The 19,300-nt window shown below is 40.4% G+C and overlaps 1 protein-coding gene across 7 annotated transcripts in view; it reads left to right on the top strand.

Annotated features, from left to right (window-relative positions):
• BBS9 (Bardet-Biedl syndrome 9) overlaps nucleotides 1-19,300 on the top strand; it is a 482,129-nt gene that overhangs the window by 272,010 nt on the left and 190,819 nt on the right. For all 7 annotated transcript variants that reach the window (XM_090050217.1, XM_090050216.1, XM_090050215.1 and 4 more), the window contains one exon: nucleotides 3,352-3,574. In XM_090050217.1, coding sequence (XP_089906343.1) covers nucleotides 3,352-3,574 — 223 coding nt within the window. The remainder of the gene's footprint in view (nucleotides 1-3,351; nucleotides 3,575-19,300) is intronic.

Raw genomic sequence — 19,300 nt, 5'->3', positions numbered from 1 at the left:
GTAACAGACAACTTATCAAATGGGTCTGGATCCAAGAATAAGTGCCTTCTGTTCAGTTCTAAGTAGTCAGGAGGCTTTCATTCCAAAAGATGGAGAAAAGACTGCACAAGGGGCAAATGGTGCCTCTCGATTGCCAACTGGGAGGGGGGTGGTCCCTCAGTGGCGGATCGCTGAGCCACCGGTGAAACTGGAAGTGCACTTCCGGTTTCATAGTAGCTAGGGTCAGGAGGGACCTGAATAGATCATCTAGCCTGACCCCTGCCACAGGCAGGAATGATTGCTGGGTTCATAAGATCATCCAATCCCCTCTTGAATTGACCAAGGTAGGGGCTGGGACCACTTCCCTGGGAATTTGGTTCCAGATTTCCTAACTGTAAAAAATTGCCTTCTGATCTCTAACCTAAACCTATTTTCCATCAGCTTTATTACCATTGTTCCTCGTCATCCCAGGTGGTGATGGGGAGAAAAGGGCTTTACCTATTTGCTGTTGATTTCCCCTGTTGAGTTTGTAGGCAGCCACCAGGTCCCCCCTCAGCCTCCTCTTGCTGAGGCTGAACAGCAGGAGGAGGCTGAGGGGGGACCTGGTTTCGTGGCTGACGCTTCCAGGAGTTACACAGCTGATCTCAGGGGTCTCCCTGCGTGTCACCAATGCTGTTCACTAGCCTGTTTGGGTTGTAACAATCTGTCTCTAGTGACTTAATGCATAGCTAGTGCTGTCCTATTGTCATACATGCAAGTCCTAAAGTCTTTCTAATCCTATCACTATCAAAGTTATGTTGGAGCTTTCAGAAGCCCAATTGGAATAGCTATATAGGAACCTGAAAGAAAGTGGTTCACAGAGTATACGTGAATGTAGCCAACTCTTGTCCGATTAATCAACCTCCTTAAAGCAGATGCAAAAAGAAACATTGTGGCTATAGGAAAGCCTTGCTTCTTGGTCAGCACACATTAATGCACTTGGAAGAAGAGTACAGGATGACAGGTAACCCTGCTCTTTGGAAATGCTCTAGATGAGTGGTGGGCAGATCTTTTTTTAGCCTGGATTTCACTTGCTCAGGCAGGCCAGCCTGGAGTCTTCTCCATAATCTTGGTATCTTGGTGGTATTAATCCTCTTTAAGAAAAGTTCCACATATGCCAGCTAGTAGGCCTGTGTGAACAGGGAAGTATTCAATTCGGATTTGGCCGATTCAGAAGACAATGATTCAATTTGGCGATTTAAATACCTGTCCCCATTCAATGCGGTCATCAGGGGGCGGCAGGAGATGGGTCAGGCAGGATAGCCATTCAAGGGGCTGGGGGAGCAAGTGGGGGTGGGGCATGTGGGCCCTGCAGGAGGGGGTGGTAGCCCCTGCGGGGCCATGTGGCCCTTGTGGGGGGGGGGCTGTGGCCCCTGTGGGAGGCAACCTGTGAGCTTTGCTGGGGGCAAGGGACCCACCCTTCCTGAGCATCCCCCCTGCACAATTCCCCCATAATCCATCTACACCTACCCACACAACCCATGGCCTCCCGCATCTCTCCACAGCCACCCACAGCCACCACCAGAATTCCTGCTAGGGAGGTAAGTTGTAGGACCCAGGCAGAGCAGTCTGCTCAGAGTTGGCACCTTGGACCCAGCTGGAGGTGGCTGGCCTCCTGGCCAATTGGGGCCAGGAGCACATGCTTTGACAGTTCAAAGCAGGCTACCACACTGGGAATGGCTTCCGAGCAATAGCTGCCCAGATGGTCAGGCAAGTGGCACACATGGCAGTAGTCCTGCACAAAAGCCAACACTGCAGCCACAGTCCACTGGCAGCTGGTCCAGAGGCGCAGATGCCTCTACTGGCTGTGCAGTCCCCATCCGGGTCTGGCAGGTGCGCAGCAGGTCACAGCCAGGCAGCAGCCCCCACTGCCAGACTGCTGCAGTGGGTAAGGGTGCAGGGAACTCTCGACTGCTTCAGCAGTCTAGCTGGCACAAGGTATAGTGTCCACAGGTACCAATTGGCTGGGCCCCAGAAGCTCCTGAGAGTGAGTAGCCTGAGCTATTTGACAAACCAGCTTCTTGTACTGATGGGTCCAGGACAGGGCAGCTTTTTACACTGCTGGGGAAAGCACAGGTGTTGGTGCTGGGCTCTAGCTCCCCCGGCTGCAGATTCAGGAGGAGCCAGGCAGGGTTATTTTGCCCCAAGTGGCAGAATTTGTCCCACACCAAAGTACATGTCCCGGCAAGCGCACTGAGACAAAAAGCCCTGACTCAAATTTGCACTGCTTCTATTTGAGCTACTCCACGACATGTGCTTGCATGTGTGGATGTGCCCATTGTCTCTCTGTAGCCACTTGTTTTAAGTTACCCCATGACCTACCCACGTAACTCGAAGCTTTTGCAGGTTTACTCTCTTCTAAATCAGATAGGCCTCTGTTTATCAAAGAACTCAAACACTCATGTGGTGGTGCTTTGCTGTATTGGAGCCATAATGCACACTACGAGTATTATGATTGGATACTAAATGTAATAACTTTTGGTTCCAGTGGCATTCTTTCTGTGGTATTGGCATAATGCCTCCTAATATAAAGAAATATTATAAGAAATGCCTAAATGTGATATGGCACATGACTAGACCTACAACTGACTATGAAAGGGAGTTCTGTTATGCTCATTGTAATGAGTGCCATATCTACTTAAATTATCTAGTATGCAGCTGTAATTTCTAACAGTCTTTGCCTATGTAAATATATGCCATAAAATGCTAGGAATTATTTTAATCTTAAAATCGTCACAGGTATTTAACAGGAAAAAAAAATACTTTGTAACATTTAACCCTTAAATTAAAAGGATTTTTTATGGTGATTTCCAAAATTTATACAATTGGATGAACTCTACTCTTCTCTCTCCCTAGTTTGTTTGCAAACAAACATATCATAGCAAACACTTATGTTTACACAGCATCTCTTCTAGAGCTTTTCCTAAATGGTGAAAATTCTTATTTATATAAATAGATTATAAATTCTTATCATACTACTGGTAAAAATTCTTATTTATAACATTAAATAAAGGTATTGAGCTTAGCTTTGATTTAGCTTATAATTTTATTTTGCAGATACTGTTCTGGGATTTGTATTATTATTTCTCTGATTTTAATAATTAGGGGGGATTTTCTGTTTTTCAGTTTATTAGTTGTTGTTACTTTATGCAAACTTTAAAAAAATCTCGTTTCAAGATAGTTTATTAAATTAAAAGCTCTATTTTACACCGCAATATAGACTGAAACTTGTTAGTGACTCATTGCTTAGAAATTTGACTTGTATATTCTTTAATTTGTTCAAGTTAAAGGAGGGTTATTGTATTTCATTTCATTTCTTTTCCTTTCGTCTAGGGCTGGGAAGAAACTGTGGATGCTGCAATCTCTTACTTATTGAGAACTTGTCTTTCCAAGAGCTCTAAAGAACAGGCCTTGACTCTTACCAGTCAGCTGAGCATGCCAAAAGATACTAGCAGGCTGAAGAAACACATAACTTTGCTCTGTGATAGGTTGGCCAAAGGTGGGTGCCTCTGTTTGAATGCAGACACAAATACTCAGCAGGCTATCATCATGCCAGGTAAGATACTTTCTCAATTCAAAATGTTTACATATATTCAAATTAAGTAATGGATATTTGGTTAAGTTTAGAGTTTGTTTCACAGCAAATGAAGATGGCTAAGAGAGATGCTTTTCCTTTTTCTCCTCAAATTTCAGAATATCACTGAATCAACATGCTTGTTAGAATTTTGGTGCTACATCTTTTATAAAAGTTTGTATTCCTTCTCTGCAATGTAGAATAATAATATGCTCAGTTCATTTTTCTAACCAGTAAAATAGTTTGGAGCAGAGAAGCTCATCTCCTGGTCTGTGGGCCAAATTCAGCCCATGCAGCCATGGCACTCAGCCTGTAGGACTCCCCACAGGTCAGGAAATTTGGCACTGGAGGAGAAGCACCAACAAAAAATACACATCTTCATGTAAGAAAAAAATACTTCTGAAGATATGGAAAGTCCATTATTTTGTCATAGATGTTGTGCTTCATCAAGAAGGTGTATGAGTTATGCAGATTCCAAACTTCCAGATAGTCTTGTAATTGGGATTTACCATATTTACTTGAACCTAAGATGGCCCCCCAATAATTAGATTCTATGTAGGGAAAATTTATAAATTTGTTATAATTTTCTGGTACCGATCTAATTATTGGAGAGTTGTCTGCTGTGGGTCTGATTCTGGCCCAAACCTGGGCTCAGGGCCAGAGTTAGAGCTGTAGGATCCAGCTGCCCCCCACCCTCCACTTTGCACGTGAATCTAAGACAAAGAGCTTTTTTCACCATGCTGAATGGGGGGAAAAAACCTCATATTAGATTCAAGTAAGTACAGTAACATCTTTCATGGTGCTTGGAAGTAGTGTTAGCTGTAATATCTTGGTTCTTTTTTGAAGTCTGTATGCACATTCCAATGTATGTGGGCAAGCACCTCAAACATGCTTGGAGGCCTTACACAAGGTGCGTATGCTGGCTCCTCTGATGTTCTGCCCGGAAGCCATAAAGGGCTTGAGTGTTTGAGGTGCATGCCCACACACACAGTGGAATACCTCTGGTGGTTCCTTCTCTAATTCCTATTAGTACCCCCTCCTATCAACATGACCATGGGTTTTATATTCAAGGCGTGCTTACAGAGTTAGGACCTACCACCCAGGATTGCTTTTCTCTGTCTCGGCATCCCAAAGTTTATTTATGCTGACACCCTAAGTAGGGTGGCAGGGGTGAAGGGGTTGGGGGAGTGGGAAGGAGGGCTTGTGTCCTCAGAACTGGAATGTTCTTTAATGGAGGCAGGTGTGGATATTTTACAAGAGTCTGCATCCAGGAAGGTTATCCACTGTGATTCTCAATGAGGCGATGGCAGGTAAATGCTGATTATGTCTGCTCTGACAATACAGAAATTTGAGAAATGTATCTGGTCTCTTCCAGGCATGGGCGACAGGTGCCTCCTGAGTCAGCTAGTCAGAGACCATGGAGGGTCCCCCCACGGCCGATCGTGCTACTTGCACTTCTGGGTGAGTGCGATCAGCCGTGGGGGCACCGCAGGGATTGCTTCTCCTGGCACCCCAACTCCCCGGCCTGTGCTCTCAGGAGGCACCAGTGCTCTCTCCTGCCCCCCCTGCCTGGGATCACTGGCTGTCAGGGGGTACAGCAGCGCTCTCTCTGGGTGCATGTGAACCCCTGTGTACCCCCTACCCATTGCCACTGCTTCCAGGCAGCCTGGGGGGCTTGTGCCAGGTAGCACCATCTTTTATGCATTCAGTGAAGAGTACAGAGAGACAGAACACATACCCACTGTATTTTTACAAAGTCTGAGCTTGAGTATTTCTGGCAGATGAGTATGCATGTGGGAACTCATCTTAAAACTCCAGATATTCATAATTCCTCTTTTTCTATGCTTCTTTTCCCATATTTAATGTGGAAAGTGTGACCTGCTGTGTAAAAGTCTTCTGAATGGCCTATGCAAGTGCTATACTTAACAGCAACAGGTCTTTGAACCTGGTATCAAGCAACCCTTTGCTAGATATGCTGCTGTGGAGCTGTTTAACTATAATTATCTCAAGTTGATTAGGGAGAAAAGGTTTTCTATTTTTAATTCCTTTCTCTTGGAGAAATTATTTTTGTCAATACCTATACGTAAGAGGACAGATGTGTAGATAATGTGACCTCAGAATAAAGATCAAATCAGGTTTGTGTAGATTTTTGTTGTGTATTTTGTAATGCTTTGTTTTTAACATGCATGAAGAAATTATTCATTTGCAAAACATAGTGTATAAACTGTTTTCCTTTCTGGTTATTTGTGAAAGGGTGAAATAGGTGCTATATAACTTCCTTTCCTTTCTCGGACTGAGCTCATAAAATGAAATACCACAAACTTCACTGATCTCTGTTTTAGAGAGAACATCTTCCTTGCTGGTAAAGCTAATGGGAATTTTTCATCCATTTTTCATGCAATGTCCCATTATGACACAGGTAGACAATTAAACAGCATGCCTCATAAAAATAGCACAAGGAAGAGGTCCATTCCAAGCAAAGCACAAAATATTTGACTTTGGCTGTTAACCATGTATTGAATAAATGTGGATCACAGTTAAAATGCTTAATACAATGAATAGGGAAGAACTTTAAATAAGCAGATGGTTGAATGCAGGTATAGCAATGCCCCATGCAACATAAACACTTCTGGGTATACAGAACATGTAGTTTGGCTAAGATTTTCAAAAAAGGAGCCAGCATGTATCATTCATACTTGGGTTCCAGAAAAGTGATTGTATTTTCAGAATAAAAGTTGTTTCTTTCTTTTTATTCCTTGTCTTTGTTGTTATATTGTGGTAATGCCCAAAATGTGTTGAAAACTCTCCAAAGAATGTCTGCCATAAAAAAGAAAAAAACCTATCTACATTAAATAATATTTCAGTGTTAGATGTAGTCAAACAAAGATGAGCCTGATGAAATTTTCTCTTGAGTACTTTAAGGAGCTGTATGAAGCAATCTGTGAATAATTAGTGATTATCTTTAAGAACTCATGGAGAACAGGTGTGGTCACAGGGGACCAAGGAAGGGAAAACTTAGAAACTGTGTATAAAAATCAGGAGAAAAAGAAAGACCTTTGGAAAATGGACCTGTCAGCCTAAGTCTGATACTTTGAAAGATATTGGAACAAACTGTTAAACAATCAATCTCTAAATACTGGGAGGATAATAAAGTGATGAGAAACAGAGAATACAGGTTTATCATGAATAGATTTGCCAAGTTGATCTAAGTTTCTTCTTTGACATATGGTAATGTGATGTATCTTGACTTTAGTAATGTTTTTTGGCATGATCCCACATGACATTGTTGTGAGCAAACTTGGAAAATACAGTCTAAAAGTGGGTGCAAAGCTAGTTGAGAAGCCACATGCAGAGTGTCATCATGCTAAAAGGACATATTAACTAGAGTCCTATTGAACTCTGTTCTGGACCCTGTTTTATTTAGTATTTTTGCTAACGACTTCAATAATGATCTAGTGAATATGCTTTTAAAATTTGGGTATAACACGTAACTGCAAGGGGTTTCAGGTGTTTTGAAGGCCACAATTAGAATTAAAAATTCTTGAATTAGATTAAAGACTTATCTATGTGAGGAGTTTAAGGCTGCTTGCAGATGTTAAACCCCCCACAAAAGTAGTTCTTTACTTTAACTCTGTGCACTCCCGCACCACGCCTGGCACATACCCAGAAGAGGCAGTGTGTTAGTTGCACCTGGCTTCCCTGACATCTGTATAGATCAGGTGCATTGGTGAGGTTTTTTGGCACTTTTATCTAATAGCTGATTGAATCAAAAGTTCTAAAATACCCCACTGAAGTGCCAAATCTATAGAGACACTGCAGAGCTGAGTTGAAGTAATGTGCTGCTTCTTTTGGTAAAGCCCCTTTTTTTTTTTGGGGGGGGGGGGGGGTGTTAACATATGCAAGCAGGCTCAATTCACCATCTTTGCTTAATCCAAGATAAAGTGGAATAGTGGTTCTGAAGTGATTTCTTATGGAGGCTAATAGAATAATGAATAGACTAGACTAAGTTTCTCGGGCATTTAAGGCAAACAGTGATCTAAAGACATTTGTTGAATGTGATCATAAAAAACTTCAGCCATATCAAACTGCATGTTGCACCATATTAGCTTTGGCAGTGCCTAAACAGTTGGACTAAGAAGTAGCTAAAGGTTTAGGAAATTGTGCCAATCCTTACTTCTGGTCAAGGCCAGAAAAGCTCCCTTGAAAGGTAGTGTAGACCACCCAGATTTGCAATACACTAAGCTTAATGGGTAGGAAAAAATACATTATAAATCCAGGTTACCTACAATGGTAATCTGTAGTTTTTCAAACTCTTTCCCATACCAACATGTTAATTACTTCTGTTTTTAAAGCCTTAAGCAGTATTGGCTGTTGGTGTATCGAACCTTTTGGCCTCATTCTAAAAGGAGCTGTATTTGCAGTCTTGCTTTACCCTCATTTAAGATGTCCCACTCTTGGGTTGGAATGCAACCTTGCTTTGCTGTTTTGGTCCTTGGTGTAGGTCCCTTTTCCAAATGGCATTTACCTTACCTCAACTCCCCACATTTAATATCTTTAGGCTTTTTTAAAGGTATTTCAGATTAAGACAGTAGTCATTTTCTGCCCCAAATTTTTCCTTACATCCTCTTTTTTATTGGTCTTTATTGATTATTTTGTCCATTTCAATGTTGATAAGATGCTTTTGTATTCTATTTTAACATTTTTATATTACTTATTTTGTCATGGTTTGGACAGTAGATACAGTTTTATTTGCTGGACTTGGAAGTCAGTTATACTGAAACTTTATTAGAGTAAGTGGAATTGTACAAAGCTTGCCTAATTAAAGACGGCCTGTTTCTCCAGTTTTTGATCAACTGAAAATGTAACAGTCCATCTCACAGACACAGCATCTGTAAGCATTTTTCCAGATATATGATAGGAGAGTGTTGCCATAAACAGCAATTGACCATGCAGGAAGTTTTAAATTTTAGAAAGTAGAATTTTATAATGGTTTTTTTAAACTGTATATCAATAGAACTTTAGAATTATAGAAATGTACTGCTGGAAGAGGCATCACCTGGTCAACCAGTCCATCTTCCTGTGCTGAGGGAGGATAAATTCATTTTGGCCATCCCTCCTGCTTGTTAATGTAATCCAGTGGTGCTCAACCTATTTCCCTGGTGAACCAGATGGCCAGTGTCTGGTCCCTCCATGGGTTGGATCTGGCCAGTGATCCCAATCCAGCACTTAGGGCCAGTGCATTGGGGCCCTATTGGGCTATGCACAGGCCTGATCCAGCTGTGCAGAAGAAGGGGGCTTGGCCTTGGCCCAATCGACACCCATGGCAGGGAGGGGGGATTACCCAGCCCTGATTCAGCCCTACAGGAGGAAGGGGGAGTGGCCCAGCCCTTGGCAGGGGAGAAAGCCAAGCCTCAAACATGCCATGTAGGGAGTGGGGGAATGGCCAGGCCCTTCAAGGGGGAGGGAGTGTAGCTCAGCACCAGCGGGCCATGCAGAGGGAAAGGGGCTTGGCCTGGACCTGACATAGTCATGTCGGGGGAAAGTCATGGCCTGGCTTCAGCCCATTGCACAGGGCTTGGGATTTTGGCAGTGAGGAGGAGTGGCAGTTTTTAACTGTCAGTTCTCCTCCACCCCCAAATTTCCTGATCTTTGGAGAGCTCTGCAGGCTGGATTCCAAGGCTGTTGTGCACTGCACTTTGCTCATAGGCTGGAGGTTGAGCACCTTGGATTTAATCTATTCTTAAAAATTTCTGTTGAGAGCAGTTTTACAACTTCTCTTCTGTTACAATGCTTAAATATTCATTTAGCTTGGAAAGTTTTCTCAAACATCTTACTTGAGTCAAATCTGTTGTAAATCAGGGAGATGTCCGTTGGAAGCAGGAAAGCAATTAATTACCATTTTCTTTACATATTGAATGTCTGCTATCCTTCCTTCTACACTATTATTTTTGTCTTTTTTGTACTTGACACTCCATCTTCAACATTTTGTAATAGATTGTGTTTTCCGAATCTTTTGTCATTCTTGTTCCACACCTTGTCCAATTTCTCTTTGTCTTTGTTAAATCTTAGTCCTTAGTACTGGACATGCATTTTGTTCTATCATTTACTGATTATAGTATTTTGTTTCAGATTGTACTTTACTGAACTGCTGTCATTTATTCATCCCATAGGATTGTCTCAGAATTCATTACAGATTGGTACCCGATCTGGAGAAAAAATATTTACCTTTTATCCATTTTGTATAGTTGTTACCCATTCACCTCCAGAAACACGGTTTCTAGTCTTAGAATAAAAGCCCATTGAATAGAAGTGAAAAGAAGGTGCATATTGCTTCTCTGCATTGTGCTTGGCTCCAGCAATGATCTTAGCTTTTCCCATTTAACAACCCATTGGCTTGTCCTAAGACAGAAAAAAGGAGAGCTGTCCTTATGACCTTCTCTGCTTTGTCTTTCCCTGTAATGACCTTTCACAAGGAGAGTCAAGTAAAATGCTCTTTGAAACATGGTACAATCAAAAAGGATTGCATGTGTCACATTTAATTTACACTGTTAACAAAGCTAGGACGCAGTGGATGAGAAATGAAAATAATATGGGTTATAGAGAACATCTGCTATACATTTATTAAATCATTTTGGTAATAAAGTTAGAAAATATTGTTTAATAAGAGTAGCTTACGATAGTCTTCCAGATCCTTTTTTGCCTCTAAAACGTGGTATAGTCAGGCCTGGCACAGAGCATCGTGACAGTGTACCTTGCAACGTGGTGGCACTTGGTTTTGTTTTCAGATCCCCTCAATCTCCACCTTTCTACTGGGAGAATGTATTAGAATTAGGTAACTCTGTATTTCCGGGTCTTTTTACTAGTTGTACTAAAACAGTCTCAAATCACAATCTCCTGCCTATAGTTTGCAGAGAAAATCATGTCCTTGAAGTGGAAGAACAGTATGCTCATTCTTGTTAGAAGTCACCTTTGTATGTGAATTGCAGCAAGAACTGCTGTTCGGTAGATTTAGGCCTTGAGTTGATGAAGTTTCTTTCTGCTTTGATTTGTTACATGTAGACAATCTACCAGGTTTCCAGGTGTTCAAGGTACGTTTGTTGCAAACCTAAGTTAGGCAAATAAGTTTGAGGGCATCTGTTCTGTGGTATAAGCATCTCTGGCTTTGTCCAGTCATGCAGCTGTGTGGCCTGCGGTGCCACATACCACACATTCAGCTGTTCTCTGTGCTGCAAGAGAGCAGCGCTGGGGGGGGTTGAACCCTGGATATACAGGGGGCAAAAAAATCCATGCAAAAAAAAGCAGAGTGGTACACACAGTGGCAGTGGTGCACTGCTCAAAACTGGAGCCTGGCCAGCTGGAGCCACACTCTGGCTGCTGACCAGGCTCTGAGCAGCATGATCACTGCTGGTGCAGCCCCAGGAGGCCCCCAGGACCCAGGTAAGGCTTCTGGGGCCAGCCCAGTGCTCGCCCCAGCCTCCCCTACCCCATCCGGGGTAACCTGCTGTGCACTAGAGGGTGCGGGGGACAGGCGTTCTCCAAGGACAGCTAGCAGAGGCACAAGGTGTCCTGCTGCTAGTTGTTCCCAGGGAACCAAACATTGACGCTTATGTGGATACAGCTGCTGCGGGCAAAAATAGTAGACTTTTCTCCCTGTTCCATAGCTTGTGCCCACTAGAAAGCTCTTCTTTTTCTAATTTTGCTCTCTATTCCTCAAGCCTCTCCCTCTTAAGTTTGCCAGCTCACTTACCTGCTTTTTATTCCCAATTTATTCCTGTGTTTCTCTTCCCCTGCCATGTTCTTCACTAATTTTTCTTTTTCCCTGTATGTGCTGCTTTAAAACCACATCTCTTCCATGCTACTCCATAATTCTTTACCTCTGACCTACTCAGAAGAGGGGGGGAGGGAGACAGAGAGAGACTCGCCAATCAGTTAAAGGGGAAATGTTTGTTACAGTTATAGGGAACAATAAAGGAAGAGAGAATATTATCCTGGTTAGCTGTGGTAGTTGTTCCACTGTCACCTTGGGTGGCTTAGGAGTAAGGAAAACTTGTTTCCTTGACTTACTAGATGTGTGTTTCCATCAGGGCTGTGGGAAGGAGCAATGGGGACTGAATCCATTAATATTATGATGGTTGAATTCCTCTTTATTCAATTAGGGCAGCTCTGCGTAGAATGAACTATTGATATAGTTTAAATGTAACCATCTTCTCCCCAGCTGACTGCACTTGATAATCTCACACGAAAGTTGCATTATGGAAACACAGAAATCCATTGAATCTCACAGCCACTTACATTGTAACACACTTTTGTTATATTTTACCATGTCAGCTAATAACGTGACATAATATTGTGTACAATGCAACATGATATAGTGGTGGAACTTTGAAATATCCACTGTGATTTTATATTTTTCCATATTTTAAGTGTTTTTGCAGCAATTCATCAGGTGTCGGAACAATTCTGAACATTTTCACTGGCAGTTAATCAATTTAAATATCTAGAAATAGGCAGATGCTAAGTTATATTTTTTAACTCATGGTTTAAGTTCTGTTTCATAAATACAGTGATACAGTCCATAATCCCAAAATATGATTTAGTAAAGAGGGCAGTGACCTAAAAAATCAATAGGATGGATATAGGAGAAAATATAGCAATACAATTTGTGCTTTCTCAAGGAAGTTTTCTGTACATTATGATGGAAGGAGAATCTTCTTTGATCATTTGGCTCTCAGAAACAAAATTTTTATATCTGAGACTTGATTTCCATTTTTGTTTGCCATTATTGAGATATTTTTGTTGTATGAATTTCTCTCTCCTTCGAATGTAAATGACTTGCCCAGGCTCATACAACATTGGAAGTAGAACCCATGCAACCTCATTTCCTCTCCTCTGCACCTTTTGGATTGACTACAGGTGAGTGGAAAATATAGTTCAAGGTCATATATGAGGAAAAATCTGGGAAGTCAGGGAGCAGAGTGCTAATGTGAGCCAGGCTTGGGCTGGAGAAAGTTCTTGAGAAAATTTGTTCAGCTGGCTTATTATCAGTCTGGCAAACTCCGCAGACAGCGATTGCTTCAGGTGATTGAACTGCATGAGTCACATAAACCCTTGTTTTTTAATGGAAATGCAGAGACAGGTTCTGAACATTGCCATTGCATCTTTCCCCAGCAGCTTCCAAGAATATTCATCCTCCCAATATTCACAATTGTGAAAGGAAGTAGAAAAATAGGGGATGATAGTGAGACACTTTGGTATGCGCTACAACGAAAGTCTTTTTATTACGTTGTTGAAAAAACACTCCCCTGCTCAGCTGATATGGCAGCTGGCAAAGGCAAGAAAGTATAAAGGTTAAAAAGGCTCAAGCAATAGCATTTAAAAGAATGAATAATTTAAAGAGGAAAAAAGTCATGCATAATGAATAAAAAAGAAATCCCGCCTGAGATTTGGGATTCATTCACTTGTATGTATCTGGTGCTGGCAGCACTGCAATTCCAACCCCCACCTCATCTCAGTCCAGTTGGGCTCAACACATTAGTGCCTTCATGTGTGGAATCCTATCGCTGGCTCTTTGTGTTGAAACCCATTAAATTTTAATATGCTCAGCTTAAGTGTAAGTGGTCACAAATGATTCATAACGTTGAGGTAAGCTTCTGCTGAAAATAATTGTCAGTGAAAGAATTTTCCTTAATGATCATGCTTGTCAGTACACTTCATTTTTTTTTAACTCTTTTTTGTGTTCTTGGGAGACCAGAAGCACATGTATCTTCCTTCAGTCTAAGTAACAAGCTAATTGTTCAAAACCAGAGAAAATCAAGATGATGAAGAGGGTGTGTAACTTCTGACATTTTCTTTTAGAAGTCTTACTAGTGGTAACAAAAGATGTAAAACACAGGCAGTTATTTAAAAGGTTGTAACCAACAGTGGGATCTTTCAACGTCAAAGTTTGCCTAGTATATTGTAACAGCTAAATCATTTGGCACATCCTGGCTTTGTGTTCAATACTGTAACCTTGATGTTATATGTAAAATATAGTTAATTTTATAGACATATTGTGTTAAAAAAATAACAGCCCAATCAACACATTTGAATCCCTCTGAAGAGCACTGGGGCCCCATGGTCCATATATGAAGGAATGGATGGGTGAAAGGACTGGCTTGTGAAATAATGTTTTCAAGTTAACTTGGATGGTAATAGGGAGGTAGATGTGACAGGTTTATTTAGCAAATCTGTTGTCAGTTTTGATAATCCAAGGCATTCCTGAGGCAGCAGGACACCTGGGCTTGATTGCGGACATCTCTAATTCTGCTAGTTGTGGGGCTCTATTAAACTGCCCTGGCAGCCTGAGTGGCAGAGAAATTGGGTGATAGGCCTACACAAGGTTGCAACAGCAACCTATACGCAAACAACAGCTATTTTGAGAATGGAATTAGCTCATCCCCCAGGTGATGCGTGTCCCCTCCTGCCCTTACCTATCACACTTAACATCTTCCCACAATTGTATAGCTTACCTATTTCTAGCAAGTCAAGGTAGAAGTACCAGGTATGTTCAAGCAGGTATGGATATCTAAGATGTATCCTGGCACTAGTAGTGGCAGGAATGTGTCAGGGGAAAAAGCAGGTGCCAGGATATACCAAAAATTATAGTTCATATCATCAGTGTAATGGAAGAGTGGCTTTGAGTCAGCAGAGTTGTGCCTGCCTATGTAAGGATCTGGTCCATTAGTCTTGTAATTCATTTGTTTTGCATAGGATCAAATCAGTGAGACTTTTCTGTTTTCTGTACTGTGATACAATAGCTATGTTAAGATACACACATCTGTTATGTGGGGAATTAAAGTTTCTTTAAGAATTTTAGCCTTCGGATGTACTGGGCAAAATTTTAGTCAATGAGAAATTTTCCATCAAATTCAGTAGGGCAGAGCTTTCACACAGTCTTCAAATGAGCAAAATCAGTAGAGATCTAAATAGAGTAGTAAGTTATCAAATATAGTTGGCAAAATGTTGCATCAGTTAAGTTCTAACACTGATTTGATATGATGTGAAAATGAAACTAAGTGCCTGGCTGAAGCAGTGTACCTCTTAGTGAAGTTGGTAAGATCTGTTTAGACTGACAGATTTAGATCTGGGAATATAGGGATGATGCAACATGAATTAAAGTAAAAGGAGAATTTTGCTAATTACCTTTTCCGTATGCAACATGTTTTTTCCTCCCTCTTTGCCATGTAAATTACATGATTTAGCATATGAAAGAAATACCTAATCACTGTTATTACATGGCTTTGGCACTTAAGGAACAGTTATTAGTTTTCTAATATTGTTAAAAATTGTTACTTTGGAACAGTCATTAGTTTTCTGACAAACTTAGCTTACTGGGCCAGATCCTTCTTTAATGTTGGTGAAATCAGGGAAATCAGTGAATTACATAACTGGGTGCACATGAGTCCAGAATAGGCCAAATTTTGTCATTTACATCATATAGCAGCACTGCATTTGGTTGTGAGTTTTGATAGACTCCTGCTCCAAGTTTCCAAGTTTAAAATTGTAACATTAATTGCATTTTTCTTTATATTCCTGCCCTTCTAAGCAGGAAAAAATAAAGTATTTTTAATAACGGCTGATTTCACTTTGTACTTATGCTGCTGACTAATAAAAAGCATATGTTACTATGGAAGTATACAATGAAACAGCAGCATAAAACCACACCAACATAATAAATATAAATATATTTGTCATGCCATATTGCCATAAAATAATATCATAACTCTAGATTAACTGAAAAATCAGTTATGCACATACAATATATGCTTATTTCAATTATTTCATATTCTGTTAGGGCTTTAGTCCAAAACCTGATGACATTAATGGGAATCTTTCCATTGACTTCAGGAAACTTTGGCTTAGGCCCTTAGTCCTAAGGTTTTGCAAATTAGTTTTGCCAAAAATGTATAAAGAGGCCTAGGCACTTGGAAAGTTTTAACTTGTAAAGGGCAGCTGTTTTTGAATAGCACACAGAGAGGTTCCAGATGCTTTTTTTTGTTTTACAGAAGAAAAAGTATTTTTTTCCCTATACTGTATCTCACAATTCTACTAGGTGGAAGACTTTTTCTTTAATGTTTAAAAGGAATTTATCCTGGCACTGAGACCAAGTAAGTAACATTCCAACCAGAAAGGGATTTTTTAGTGATCTATAAACATACAAAGGGTAAATTATAGTCTGAAATTATAGTCTTAGGGTATGATTTTCTCAAAGTTCTTGAGTTCTTGGAAATCATCTAGTTCAGTGTTTCCCAAGCCTCATGGGTTTACGTCCCACAATGGGAAAGTTGGGCACTCTTGTAACCTCCTTACTTCAGCTGCCATTGTTACCACTACCCCTCACTGGTGGTGGCAGCTGAAGTACTTTAGATAGGGAACTATCTTAGGTAGGGTACTGTGAGAATGGCTGGTGTGGGGAAGTGGTGGGGGGCACTGGCAATTGCTGCTATGGTTCCCACGTGCTCCCATAGGAACCTTTTGTGTGCCCTCATAGAGGAGAGCATGTTTCACAGTTTGGGAAATGTTGATCTCGGGCATAGTGAGCACTTCGGTAGTTAACATGTTTGCTATCTGCAGTGGTTTAAAATAAATAAAAAATCATTAAGCATCTTCTGATTTTGGTCTTGCTTACTACTTCTTTTTGCCTTCTTTCTCTTCTACTGCATACCAGGATCTTTGTGTTTCATCTTTTTTCAATCACGTTAAGTACTTATGCTTTTTTCCTTTAAGATTACTCCTTTGTCTGCTTGAATTATGCTTCTCTCCCCAGCTCCTTATTTTCCTTTTGTAACTATTTCTGTCATGTTTTCTTTCCTCATTAACATTTCCTTTTCCTCTACAATATTATCATAATCCTCTTTTCACCATATACAGTTCTTTTTATTTTTTATCCTCCTTCCCACAATCTGCATAATTTCTCCTTTATCCCCTCTAATCTGCCTCTCTAAAAGGTAGTAACAGCACCAAGGAGGACAACTGAACATTGGTAGGAGCCTGTTGTATTTTCTGGAGTGAGCTTTCAGTCATGTACAGAGAGGAAAAGTATGTTGACTGAGAACTACTGTTCTTTTTTTCGTAATCAAACAAAACAGAAGAGGGAAGGGTATACATTTTTAATTCCCAGTAGGCAGGGAAGGTAATGGCAGGTATATTACTTCCTTTCAATGTCTGAAAGGAAAGTGAAGGACCACTGTTTTGATTTTTCTCAAGGTATGTGGATAAAAGCTATGAAATACAAGGATCCAGTAACATCAGTTTCATTAATTTTTATGCAGAAAGGATTGAATCGGTAGTTTTTCTTGTTCTTTGAAATATTCCTCTTTAAGGACACTCAGAGACAGGAGGGCACCAGTGAATTTTGTTAGCAACCAACTACAGGGTTCTGTTGATAAAGTTGGTGTGGATACATTTTGGCAGGGCTGGAATGCTAGACCAGGATGCATGCTTAATTTATCCCTGAGTTGGCCCAGATCTGACTTTCTTCTGAGATTTGCTTGGGAAAATATAACAAGAATTAAGCATGAGGTGCTCCTTCATTTAGAACTACCTCAAAAATACCCTTTTTTTCATTGTATTTCTGTTGTTGCGCCAAAGGCCAAAACCACAAAGTTGAGAGGTAGAAAATGGGCAGATAAGAGTGAAAAGCTAAAAGAAACAAACAAACCCTTGAATCACGAAGGTTTTGGTTTGGTTCACTTTCAGTTTGAGACAAAGATTTAGTTCACCTTTCCCAAATACCTAAAACACTATATACTAAAAAAAATAATGTGGGGTTAAATGAACATTATTAATTTTTTAAATAATTTCTTGTAGAGCTATAAAAAAACTTCAGCCAAATGGTGAAAACCACAGACTTAATGAATTTTATGTGGTTAACATGGTAGAATGCCCATTTTTGGGTGTGTGCAGTATATTATAATTTCAAATACCACAGCAAGGTGTATTTGCCAGTAGTACTCTGTGTTTTCTTGAAAAGACATGCTTTATTAATCTTGACCTTAACCAAAGCCTTAATATTACTGCACTTACAGAAAGCTATTTGACTGTAAATTAGAGTTATTCTTGAAAGTGGTGTAACTTCAAAGACATGTTCTGATTAGGGAGATGCTCTACTATATTGAGTTTCTGTTTTAATGGCATACTGTCTTCCATGTAACAATACACTGCTGTGCCATGCTATGCATTTCAAAGAACATCTACTCAGCCCTTAAATTTACCATTGGAGATCAAGGATAGCATCTGACGTATAGGGATGATGAAGGATACTTCCGTTCAAATGGATGATTGGACTGAAATAGTACAGCTAGATGGTAATAAATAGTATAAAATCATGGTTACGTTATTTGGTATTCTGGTGGTGGTTTATTACATTTTACTGCTGCACAGACGATACTTTTTTATTTATTTTGAAGTTTTATTAGGGGATGGGGATGGGTTGATTTTTCTTTTTCTAGCATTTGCATCAATTCTGTATTATAAACTGAAATTGTTAAATCCCAAAAAGTCCCATCGGTTTCATCTTAAGTTTTGAATTCCTCCTGCAGGAGGAATCACTGGGAGAAATGTATAAGAATTTGCACATATACAAGAATTCTATATGTATTCTTGGAAATAATCCTTCGAAAAGATGCTTCAACAGAATGCAGGAATCACTAGGGGAAATTTCATCTTGTGGTACACAGGATGAAATCAGTAGCAGATTCTTTCTCATTTAACACTTACAAATCTGTTAAATGAAATGATTAGTTGCTACTATTTCTACCATTCCTCTAAAGCAGGGAATTTTATACAACTAAAATAGCCATTATAGGTGCTGTTGCTCAAATTTATAGCACTATACCAACATCCCACACCAGAATGGCATCCAAGCCTGCTTTACATACCTTTAAGAGCAAGATAACTCAGAGTGCAGACCCAAAGATATTACTGACCTTATACACTTCATCCTCACACACAACAATTTTAGTTTTAATGACCAGCACTTTCTTCAGACTATGGGCACCAAAATGGCCCCACAGTATGTCAACCTTTTTATGAGCCACCTGGAAGAGGAATTTCTCAAGGACTGCACCATCAAACTGTTGCTATACTTAAGCTATATCGACAGCATCTTCATCATTTGGACTCAAAACCTGAAATTTCTGATTGATTTCCATTAGAAATCAAACAATCACCACCCCTTCATCTGACTATCTCTTGAATACTCCAGCACCAACATCTCCATTTTAGATACGATGGTCAGTATCCAGAATGGTAAAATACAGACCATGTTATACAAGAACCCAGAGACTAACATACATATCTGCACAGAACCAGCAACCATCCTAAACACACCAAGAAAGCTGTTATATACAGCCAAGCCCTCAGATACCACCGAGTTTGCACTGAGGAGAGCACCCGGGATTGACACCTCACTAATCTTAAAAAGGCTTTCACTCAACAAGGAAACTCCTTCTCATTTGAAAGAGCCACCTGGATACTATGTGAAGAGTTGCTGCGGTACAGAAGGAAAACCTCTATGAATTGCATACCAGTGGTTATGGCATATCATTCCTCCCTATACGAACCTATATGGAAAATCCTCAAACAATTGCAACCCATACTAGAAGGATTATTTTCAAGAATACATATGGCATTCTTGTATATGTGCAAATTCTTATAGGCAATTTTTTC

The sequence above is a fragment of the Crocodylus siamensis genome, chromosome 5 (assembly GCF_052110815.1).
Source record: "Crocodylus siamensis isolate JL-2025a chromosome 5, ASM5211081v1, whole genome shotgun sequence".
NCBI lineage: Eukaryota > Metazoa > Chordata > Crocodylia > Crocodylidae > Crocodylus > Crocodylus siamensis.
Note: the sequence above shows the minus strand (reverse complement) of the source record. Positions and strands in the feature narration are given on the sequence as shown.